The sequence below is a fragment of the Abramis brama genome, assembly GCF_963993115.1.
Source record: "Abramis brama genome assembly, chromosome: 5".
Lineage (NCBI taxonomy): Eukaryota > Metazoa > Chordata > Actinopteri > Cypriniformes > Leuciscidae > Abramis > Abramis brama.
In genome coordinates, this window is record NC_139967.1 from 9,791,033 (window position 1) to 9,803,237 (window position 12,205).

At 40.1% G+C, this 12,205-nt stretch overlaps 1 protein-coding gene and 1 long non-coding RNA gene across 2 annotated transcripts; both read right to left on the reverse strand.

Annotated features, from left to right (window-relative positions):
* Positions 1–95: 95 nt before the first annotated feature.
* Positions 96–1,866, reverse strand: LOC311083950. Its single transcript, XR_014606396.1, has 3 exons — positions 1,713–1,866; positions 627–776; positions 96–227 (listed from the first exon to the last, which is right to left on the reverse strand). It is a non-coding gene; the product is annotated as an uncharacterized lncRNA (long non-coding RNA).
* A 5,474-nt stretch (positions 1,867–7,340) lies between these two features.
* On the reverse strand, positions 7,341–8,623 carry LOC311083065 (cilia- and flagella-associated protein 161-like; the record flags this gene model as incomplete). The annotated part of the gene is made up of 2 exons (XM_084114316.1): positions 7,341–8,266; positions 8,521–8,623. 2 exons carry the CDS (start codon positions 8,621–8,623, stop codon positions 7,341–7,343), a joined length of 1,029 nt encoding a protein of 342 aa, XP_083970442.1.
* Between the last annotated feature and the right edge of the window lie 3,582 nt (positions 8,624–12,205).

Genomic DNA, 12,205 nt, shown 5'->3' on the forward strand with positions numbered 1-12,205 from the left:
ATATATATGGTTAATGGTAACTTAACTTTGTTGTCTACATCAATTGACACATCTGTGTGTATTTCTTGCATCTGTGCATTTAAGTCTTACCCATGAATCTCTGTCATGTGACAATCAACAATATTAACAAGCTGACGTCTGGTGCGATGCTTTAAAGTTTTAGTTGTCTGGTATTCGTCAAGCACTTACTCACCACCAGATTTTTTTCCCAGTGCATCTTGGACAGTCTGATTAAACATGACCACAATAAAGATGAACACATGAAGACTACTAAAATGGTTAAAGGGATACTCCACTTTTTTTGGAAATAGGCTCATTTTACAACTCCCCCAGAGTTAAACAGTTGAGTTTTACCGTTTTCGAATCCATTCAGCCGATCTCCGGGTCTGGCGGTACCACTTTTAGCATGCTAATGGTCCTGTCCGATTCAATGATCTATGCTAAGCTATGCTAAAAGTGGTACCGCCAGACCTGGAGTTCGGCTGAATGGATTCGAAAACAGTAAAACTCAACTGCTTAACTCTGGGGGAGTTGTAAAATGAGCCTATTTCCAAAAAAAGTGGAGTATCCCTTTAAATAATTATTATATGGACAAGTTAACCATAAGGCAAAACATGCATACATACCCGTTTTGCCTTTACAGCGTCTATGTTAAAACTGTTGCTGACCATTGCTGTTTGATTTTGCACTGCTCTCTCTGACTCTTCATGGTCAGTTGAAGAGTGTGAAAGTGTCAGTGCATGTGCTGGGGGTTGAGGATCTTGTGGGTGAAAACTCTTGACAGAGAAAAGCAAAACATTTTAATGTTTTCTCTAAAGGCATTCAATCAAACACGGCTTTGTCTAAATGTTTTTTACTTCTGAAGCAAGAATTTTCCATCACAAATCAAATTAAAGGGTTAGTTTAACAAAAATAAAAATTATGTCATTAATCACCCTCATTACTTCCAAACCCATAAGACCTTCATTCATCTTCGGAAACACAGATTGAGATATCTTGATGAAATCAGAGCTTTCTGAACCATTCATAGGCAGCAACATCATTGCAACTTCAAGGCCTAGTGCTGCGCTGTCCTTAACTATGTGGATAGCGGCTATTTTAACGATGCATTTACTACCTTTCTGGGCCTTGATGGTGGTAATTACGTTGCTGCCCATGGATGGTTCAGAAAGCTCTTGGATTTCATCAAAAATGTCTTAATTTGTGTTCAGAAGATTAACGAAGGTCTTACAGGTTTGGAACGACATGAGGGTGAGTAATTACTCACATTTTCATTTTTGGGTGAACTAACACTTTAAAATAAAATAGTAAAAAGAAGGATACACCCTTGAAAGTTCTCATTCTGCTATATCTAGCTGCAGTTTACACTGTTAACCACCAGATCCTTTTGTCACCTTTTTATCACTGGATCTCAAAAACTCCAATTCTCTGTTTTGGATATTAACCCAAACAAATCTGTGACAATATTCAATAAACTGCTAAAACCTCTTAAGTGAGCACTTAATTGTATCCTGCTAATGTTGTAGCCTGGACTATTTTAGACAATGTTTGCATTAATTATCACTTCTCATGTTATTGCCGCCCCATGATGAATCCCATGTTGTATTAGCGTCTGCTAAAGGTAAATGTGTATCTGACCGAAATTATTTTGTCCCCAGGATTATTACACTGGAATCATTGAAAGTATGTCTCAAGTGTTATTATAGACTTACCCTCAGACAAACCAGCAGAAATATTTTCTTCCGGACATCTTACAGTTAGGCATAAATGTGGACTGCCTTCGATCAATTCATGGAAGATGTCCTCTTCCACATTGGTGTCATCAAAGACTTGAAGAGCTGCAGTTCTGGCTAACCCAAATTTGCTCTTAACCCTTGTATGGTGTTCGGGTCTGTTGGACCCGTTTTCATTTTTTATCAAAAGAAAAATGATACAATTAATTATTTTTTCAAACTGAGACTCATTGGCCTTGGCTCATTTTCTGTGAAGAATATATATCAGAACACATTTTCAATGAAAACACACTGTACACCCCCCCTACACATTTATATTACACACAGGATGTTCGGGTCCACTGGACCCGGGGCTAATAAAAGTGTGGAAACTGTAGGTCCTGTGTACCTTTACTCTGTCCTCCTCCTGTCAGGGCCTGCTGTTAGTGTGTGTGTGTTTTTGTATATGGTTTATGAGGACACAAATGTGTATAATGACATGGGTATGACAACGTAAACATGGTTTATGACGACATCTGTGTCCTCATACTAAAACATACTAAATGGTGTTTTTTGAAATTCAAAAAATGGCAAAAGTTTTCTGTGATTGGTAGGTTTAGGGGTAGAGTTAGTGTAGGGGGATAGATTATACAGTTTGTACATTAGAAAAACCATTATGCCTATGGAGAGTGACCGTACACCACATATCCAAGTGAGTGTGTGTGTGTGTGTGTGTGCATGTGTATATGTGTGTGTGTGTGTGGGTGGGTGTTTTGTGTGTCTGTGTGTGTGTTGTGGGTGTGTGTATGTGTGTGCATGAGTGTGTGTGTGCGTGCGTGTAAGAGAGAGATTGTGTGTAAGTGTGAAAGAGTGCAAGAGTGAGTTTTGTGTTTCTACTCCTGCCGTTCCCACACGAGGTTGCAATTCTTAAATGTGATCTAACAAAGGTAAAGAGAAAATATTAACCATATATGCTGTTTATATTGCTTGTAATTGGGATGAAGTAAACATCTGTTGAGTATTTTAACATAACATTTTTGATTGTGTTGAATTAAAAACCCAAAAATGCAGCGGGTCCACCAGACCCACGAACACTGGCTGAGTAACAAAAATATGAACACCACACAAGGGTTAACTGAAAAGTAATTTTAACAATAGCATGAAAAAAATATAACGTACTAAGAACAATACTTCTACAGCATTTGTTCATTTTAATCTCAACATTTTCTAATACATTATAAAAATCAAAAATTGTATCTGTTAACATGAATGCACTATGAATTAAAATGAACAAACAAACAGTTCTACTTTTATTAACTAATACTACAGTTAGTTCATGTTAGTTAACACATTAATGTTAACAAATGAGACCTTATTGTAAAGTGTACCACAAGCATATTGCTTTACGACTAAGTACATTTCTAAGAAGTAGCACAAGCTTCTTAACTTACCTTCATTGAGAAAATCTTGTAACGTACAATCACTGAGCAATTTCACAAACTTCTTTACACTTTGATGATACTGAACTTTAACCAGCATGATGAAAGCTGTTGGTCAAGAAAGATGCAGATTATGACGTTGTTAATATTAAAGCAGTTCAAGCTAACGTTAGCCGCTGTTGTAAGAAGCACCATTTGTCACCTCACAAATGTTGCATTAAAGTGAAATCGCGGCAAATTAATTCGTATCTACCATGTTGTATACGATTGCAGATGAAGCGTGCACGTCAAACACGTCTCACATGAAGAGCAAACAGTCATATGCTGGCAGAAAGTTGCGCAAAATGCTTCTTGCTTGATTATCTGATAATTTACCGTTGCCTTTTACCGTGCAGACAAGAGTAATCACTATACTTCGTATCGTATATACTTATAACATTCAAAGCTGCGCGTTCAAGGTCAACGTAAAAAAATAAATAAAGATTAGCGCGTCAGTCAGAGATTATTTGTGGAACAATGCAGTTATACTATAATATTGGAGATAAAATGCATTATATTATTTGGCAGCACAAATAACGTGAGCCCCAAGAAGGGGAATGTGGATGCTACGTACATTTGCGTTAAGTTAAACAAATCACAGAAATAACCCCGTTATCTATCCCTGACTCTAAAATATAAGAAAACTTAAGCTTAAAACAGCTAACTGATATAAACTATGCAACTCTTACTGTCAGTTTGCCAGCGAACTATCAAAACGGCCTCGAGATCCAATCGGTGGTCGTGTTATCTGAAAGGAAATAATGTTAGCACTCAGACAGTGTTAAAAAACGTACTAATATTATTCTGAATGTTGATAAATGTAAACTAAACATGAAAATTGGTTAAAAAAATTAACTGGTTATAAACTATTATACCTGTTTGAACACTCCTCTCCTCGTGGTCGTCCGCCATTAATCAAAAAGGAAATAATGTGCAAGGACGTGTGCAGGCTCATCTTTACTCAGCCGACGGGAAGTTGATTACATCGATGAATGGATATTTAATCCATAGATATCGTATATAAAGGCTAGATGTCTCGTGCGCGCTGCTGGCCAATGGAGGTCGACGTCCGCACGTGGCGGCCATCTTGCCACAGTGTGCTCGCTCACTCGTTTAATGGTGCATGCACTTTTAAATAACCATAACTTGCTCAATTTTCTACCGATTTTCAAACGGTTTGGTTTGTTATAAACGCCAGAGATGTAGTTATGACACTGCATACATATGAATAATTATAACATACATGTTAAAGCATTCGGAATTATAGCCACGTTAATAACGTTTGTAAATCCGTCAAGATTTCAGCGAGGTAAGAGGATTTGTGTGCATGGTGATCACTCACCTTAATTCACAGCTTCACTGTGAGAAGATGGCCGAACGGTGATGCCGTAAGTGACTGCGCCATAAGACATCTAGCGTTTATATATGATATCTATGATTTAATCTGCCTTATGAATCCACTAGTAAGCGACGGGCATACGGAACACCTTGTTGTTTGTTGTGGTAATGGAGAGGAGCGATTGTGGTGTTGATGGAGTTCCAGTTATCATCAAGAGAGACTACGGGAATAAAGCGCTCTCTTCCAAAGGTATTTGAAGTATCTGAGTGAAGACGGAGCTGATCATTAACTCGTGTAAAGCAGTGGAGCGTGAGTAATAAGATATTTTAATCAAGAGCGGTTATCGCGGGACTGACTGACTTGATGGTTTCTTTACTGCCCCTTTTATACATTGTGGAAACCTTGATGGACTAAATGACTTTGACTGTTTCTCTTAATCCCTCCTTTGAACAATCATTCGAAATCAAGACTATTTGAACTATGTGAAGAGGGTTTTGATATGAATGAAACATGCCTTGTTTGCTGTGTTGTTTCTATTGGGTTTGTGTATGTTTATTATTATTCAAATGGTGATGTGTGGTGTGATGAAATTGGTACAATGTCATAGTGAATAACTAAAATATGTGCATATTGAGGCGTAGTAGTTGGTTTTCTTTGGGTTTACTCTTACAAAATTAAGGATTCATGTTAATGAATTGAGTACATGTGTCCTGTGTTCACTCTCCTTCTTGACATGACTAACGACCCTAAACAAGAATAAGGAAATTTTGACAGAATACATATATCTGTCTGGCACCCCAGCATAAATGTAAGAGGGAAAGTAAAAATGGCACCCCAGATGGGACCCATATAAGAGTAAAACATGTTCTTAAAAAAAACCCCCAAAAAAACCACCTTCCAACAAGACTAAATAGTGAACTCTGAAATGTCAGACTCAGTTAATGATTGGCTTAATCGGTCTGATCGACCAAATGGTAACAAATTAGTCACTTTGGAGGAACAATTCACCTTATTCACCTCGAACGTTCCATCGAGCCTGAGGGGTACACTTACCACTTCCGGGAGTTCTTACAACGCGAGTTCTCAGTGCAATGGCGCCTCACTGCTGTGTTCCCCGATGCACTTCAATTAAGTAGGTTGTATCAGTAGATAAAGAGCTCCCGCACACTATCGTTAAATTTCCTGATAAAGTGTGTGAACGAAATGTTGATAATACATATTTATTTTAATTGCAAGTAACGATAGTGTGCGGGAGCTCTTTATCTAAGGTCCTCTCTTTTAAAATTGTAATTTTTATTCAAATATCTAGCATTGTTATGTAAATCTCTACAACTGAAATCTTAATATCCACATATTCAAACCTTGAATAGAAAGTGTTCATCTTTACGAATCTGTACAAAGCCTTAACCATCATTATTGTTCTTCTTTATGAATCTATACAAATATGTGAACTTGTATTGTTACCATAGCACCCAGTGGCGTAGGTTTGATTTTGAAATTGGTGGGGACGGGGACATCAATATAAATATATTTTAAGTTTTGATCGAAATTATTGCTAAGGATATATCAGTGTCACTGGATATTGGTAGGGACACGTCCCTAGCGTCCCTACTAAATTCTACGCCCCTGATAGCACCTTATCATGGTCAGTGTATCACAGGATCAGTCCCTGTCAGACCTTATAATCACTTCTCATGCTCTTTACTTTTACATGTGAGTGATTTGATTGTTTTACATGTATGTGTGTGTATGTACAGTATAAGCTACTGGATGTGTACCTATCTAAAGAATAAAGTACAATTGTATTACACATGGATGATGTCCTTCATAACTTTATAATTTAATATACCAGAATATCATAAAACATTAAAAAAAAAACATTGATAGGCACACTGGTCTAGGTTTGTAAAGGTAACCATGTACATAGAAGTATGGAAAAGGAACCGGAACAGGTCAGAACATAAGAAATTACATTAGGAACAAACCATTTTGTATCGTTAATTCGGGCAGACAGGAAAGATTGGTGGTCCACACTGGAAGATCGTATGCGTCGGAGTCAAACTTCCGGGTTTGTGTACCCCTCAACGGCGTTCGAGTTTTCAAAATGGCCGCCAGGTGAATAAGGCGAATTAACAAATGATATGGAAGCCTCTCAAATTGAACCTATTATGACCTTTAATGAGGATGGAGTTCCTCCGGTCGCTAAGGCAGTGGCAAGGGGTTCCACAGCCACCACACATTATTTTTTATTAGATATGGAGTTAACTGAAGAGGTGAATTTGATACCTCCACTGCCACCTTCTTCAACAATGTTATTGGGAAATGTCTCTGGAACTATGGAAAATGTCACTTTGCATCAGTCAATGGCTAAGCTCGGAGCACAGCAGAATAGTCTGGTGGAGTTGATTAAGAATCAGATGGAAGAATTGAAACGGGTTGTTCAATCATTGACTGAACATGTGAATCATGTTTCTGCTCAACAAGGGACAGAAGTTAAACGGTTCACAGAGAAACAGTGTGATTATATTCGCAAAGAATTTAAATCAACTTTTGAACTGGCGATTGCAACATCACCATACTGAGGTTCTGAGGGATTTTAATAGTGTTGACTCCTATGGCTGCTTCAATGGATCTTATTCAAACCAGTGTCAATCAGTGTTCCCAGCAGGTTGCGACTTTAATTGCGGAGACCGGTTCAAAAAGTCCATTACACAACGAGCTCCATCAGTGCACTCAACGTTTAGACCAGCTGGAAAAGGACATTGATAATGTTCAGCCTTTACAGAGTACAGCTATGGCCAGTATTCCAGTTCAAGCTAATATCTCTCCTACCAATGCAACGGAAACTCCAGTAGTGTCCTCTTGGTTTTCTCTTTGCTCATCCGTTATGACCGTGTCTTGCTGCAGTTGCATCAGGGTTTCATTTTGATTGGCAAGATGAGCCATAAAAAACAGCCAATGCTTATTGTCCCGCTCAGCTTTATGGGAGTCCAAGAAGGTGTGAGCAGTGAGCTCATATTCTTTACCAAACAGAGTCAATAGGATGTGATTGCCGAGCGCAGCCAGAAATTGATTTGTCTTACAGTGGGAAATCAAAACCTTGCAGTTCACCTGAACAGGGTATCCCTCATTTTCAAGCCTTTCTTGGGGGTCAAAGTAAATTACCTTCCACCAGCACTGGAAATCAAACTCCTCAACTAAACTCAGCTCCTGTAGTCGAGACTTCTTAGCACATTTCAGGAATGTTCTGTGATCACTGGAAAGGAACAGCTCTCCGGCAAAGTCTGCAGTGGTTCTCAGGGCAAAGCTTTGACCGTATCTGAGCAGCTCTCCATCAGAGGTCCCATCAACACTTGTAATGATAAAGGCGTTTCTAATACAAGGGGTCATGTTGTGGGATCCCCCCACTTGGAGGGGCCCGAGAAGGTGGGGGACTGAATTTGTCTGTGAACATGATGCGATATCACTGGTGTCGACAATGATGCTAAGAACACAAGTGCCACGCTGGTCATGTTCTCCACCTCCAGAGTTCACCAGCATGATTGTGTCACCAAAGTGCAGAAAGCCATCCTGCGACACTGATAAACTCACTGGTTTCAGGATGTTTTGTCTCAAAACTCCTTCTTTCTGGACTGTGAGTTCGCCTCTGTCTTTTTGAAGAATGAAGTCCTTTAGGGCTTCCAGCGAGCATACTTCGGAAACACTGAAAGTTGTTGAAGAAGGGTGGTTGGAAATGGCTTAGCAGAACCACCCATAGACTCATTATGCTGAGTAATAGTACTAACAGTAGGCCCTTTTGGAGTAGGATGTAAAGTAGAATGTAGATGGCTTAGTACGTCTGGGACAACAGTTGGAAAAGGACAGAGAAAATCAACATCTGTATGAGCAAAGGAACCAACAATGCCGAAATTTCAGAGGGGAATCAATGAGTGTTTCCATTCCTTCTAAAAATCCTGTTTCTGCGCAGGTATCCCAAAAAGTTCCATCTTACTTTTGTTGGCGTTGTAAGGGTTCCCATTCACCTTCCTGTTGTCCTCAAGAAGGTAGCGGAACACATAAGAACAAAAAGTATACTCCACCTTCCCCTTCACCATCTCATTCTACTTATATCCCATAATAGGCCCAGCGGTCCATGGCTTTAACTCAGCCACACTTTTCCCAGTTGGCTGAGCCTTTAAATTCTTTGAAGAGGAAAGGTGCGAAATTCAAATGGAATCTACAGTGTCAGTCTTCCTTTGACGAGTTGAAGAAACTTCTAACAGCAACACCTGTACTTGGCCACCCAGATTTTAATCTGCCTTTTGATACCGTTGCGAGTGAGGTGGGTCTGGGAGCTGTCCTGGTGCAACAAACAGGATTGGGGATGGAAGAAGTTCTTGCTTTCGCTAGCCGTACCCTAAATCAAGCAGAGAGAAACTACTCTACTACAGAGCAAGAATGCTTAGCAGTGGTATGGGCCTTGGAAAAATGGAGGTATTATTTGGAGGGAAGATTCTTTACAGTGGTGACTGACCACTCTTCCTTGGTTTGGGTTTTTAAGACCAAAAAACCTAATACCCGATTAATTCGATGGGCTTTGCAGCTTCAAGAATTTACCTTTACTGTGGAGTACAGAAAGGGAAAGTACAACACCGTTCCTGATGCACTGTCCAGAGCTCCATTGGATGATCCCCATACTCCTGTTTTCACTTGTTCCACTCTGGTATCTGAAATACCTGACAAAAAAGAGGAGTTGCCATTCACTGATCATCTAATTTGGAAATTTCAGAAAGAGGATTTGGAGATCAAGTCTTACTATCAAAGGATAGTAGAAACCGGGGAAATTATCGTTAATCCCACAACAAAATTTACTATACTGGAGGATAAAGTTTTCAGAGTCATGCAAACTTCTCATAAAACTCTCTATCAAGTGTACGTACCAAAGAATCTTCGATAGGCATTCCTTCAAGCTTGTCATGATCTTGATCATGAAGATCCTATGGCTGGGCACTTTGGACGATTTAAGACTCACAAGAGAATTCAAGCTTTGGCTTAATGGCCCAATCTCCACTGCATATCATCCACAGACGAATTTAACAGAGAGGATCAAAAGGACACTCAAGACCCTGATGGCTTCATATGTTGAGGAGCAACACAAGCATTGGGACAAACATCTGAGCACACCATCTCCAGCCACTGCAGCGCTGAGCACACCATCTCCAGCCACTGCAGCGCTGAGCACTACATCTCCAGCCACTGCAGCGCTGAGCACACCATCTCCAGCCACTGCAGCGCTAAGCACTCCATCTCCAGCCACTGCAGCGCTGAGCACTCCATCTCCAGCCACTGTAGTGTACACCATCTCCACTGCAGCATTCTCCTCAGGAAGGGTTCATGTGCAGCCTGTGATAAAAAAAAGCCCAGTTTGCAATATCCTCATTAATAGAAAAAACACATTGACCGCAAACACACAGAACAGCCAATACAGAACATTAATGCCACATTCCATCTTGCAAGCCAGTGCATTGACAGGACAAATGGCATATTTACAGTCCTTAAAGTTACCAAGGGTCACAGTGTTCCTCTTCATATTCGGCTCAAGACATGGGGAGAACACCATAAGGTCATCTGTGAATCACATGAATGTCAGGTCAACATGGAAGTTGCACAGAGGAGTGGCCTGTCATCATATCAGTGCAAACACATCCGCTCTGTAACTTACTGCACATCTTCTGCAGAACTAGTCTCCCTGAAAGAGGAGATTTTAACCGAGATGGTAAAAGCAAAGTGGTTTAGTAATGAAAAGAAGATATGCCTTACTCGGCAGCAGCTTGCCAACAGCAATTGCATTCCACTCTCTGTTCTAACTTCGATTGGCACCCCTGAAACAAAGAAGTTGATTTTCAGTATTTGAATCCAGTGTCTCCTATTACAGCCGGTTGGGATGTGTAATGGTTGTGTATGACTCAAAATTAAACACATGGCATTGTCCCTGTGCCAAATTGCGGCGCTCATGTGTGCACAAATGTATTGCAAAATGGCACCTTTTTCAGAGTTGTGAGTTGTTTCGAACAGTCTTCAGCAGAGAACAATCACCACACAAAGAGCCACATGCACAGTCTGAGGAGAAGGATTTCAAAGAAGACAGTCCTGTTTATCCTCCAAAAGATCTGGGGCTAAACAATATGGTATGTTACATTCTTCAGCACAAGAAGATACCCGTTGATCTACCAGACGATGTGCATGTACCATCACCAGACAAAGGCTACCAAGAAACCTTTGTCCAGATGAAAGCATCTGTCAGAGTTGTCCAGGTGTCGTCCCCCTCAGTGATCCCATCCTAATTACAAAGAAGGCTAAAATACTCACAAACTGGTCCATTATTGAAGGTATGATTTGGTGTTATGTAATTTCGTGTGTGATATTCAGCTAAATTGTCCTCTGATGTATTACTTGTTTACATTTTAGACATTGCCACCTGTAAGCAGTGCCCACTTTGTGGAATGTTCTACCGTTACCAGGAGTGGAAAGACCACCTAAATAACTTCAATGACCACATCATCCTTGCCATACCCTTATGCCTAACCTTGAGAAGCCTTCTACAGGTAACTTTTAATTTAACATTATAATGGTGTAGGTATATATGTATGTTAAGGCTGATTTATACTTCTGCGTTGCACCTACGCCGGAGCCTCTACGCTGTAGGCAACACGTTGGTTTTCATTTATACTTCTGCGTCGTTGTCCGCGTTGACGCGCAATTACACTTGCAGAGGGAGCATGTGAAACCCGAGGGAGCGGTCCTAGCAGACCAATCACAGCGCTTGCGTCCGCGTAGAGCTGACGCGTTGTTAAATTTTTGGAGAGGTGCACGTCAGGGTACGCCGAAGGGTACGCGCGCTACACACAGCCTACGACGTAGCTACGGCGTGAGTTCGACGCAGAAGTATAAATTGGGCTTTACTTAAAACAGATTTTGTTTATTCCAGGTGCATACTTCTGTGAGCAGAGCCATTGATTTTTTGCAAGATTTGACCGGTTTAAAGTTTCCGTCAGCAGACACGGTGCTGCATGCCTATTTACACTTTGAGGCCCTTATAAAACATGAGTACAAGTATTCATGCGTTACCTGTGGTGATTATCCCCCTGTTGTGATAATGGATCTACACAAAAAGGGTGTTTTCCAGTTTTCTGGTATGTTTATTGTAATCATGTTCACTTCCAAGTTTGCTTTATTTATTTATTTTCTATTTATTTTTTCTTCATGTTATTGCCATATAGTGAACATTTTTTGTACACTTTTGTTTTCTTCCAATAAGTGACATAGAGGAACCTCTAGAAAACTTTCAAGGGGAAGTCAATCTGGAAACATTCTGGGAGGCATTGTCCAAAGAGATGATATGGCGTGGATTTGTTGCAAGTATGTGCAAACATAGTTTTTTTTTCACTATATTGCAAAGAAATTAAAAGAATCACACAGCTTATTATGTTTTCAATTCTGCTTTTGTAGGTGGTGCACAAAATCCATTTGTTGTTAAACCAACGTATCACTTCTGGGCTCCTTGGATTGGCAAAAACACGCGTCATTCAGATAGTGTGCTAAACACAGAGTATGAAAAACTTAATTCTTCAAAGTCTGCCTCAGAGACTGCAGAAATTATGGTGACAGAGGAGAGGCTGAAGGAAGAACTTCAAAAG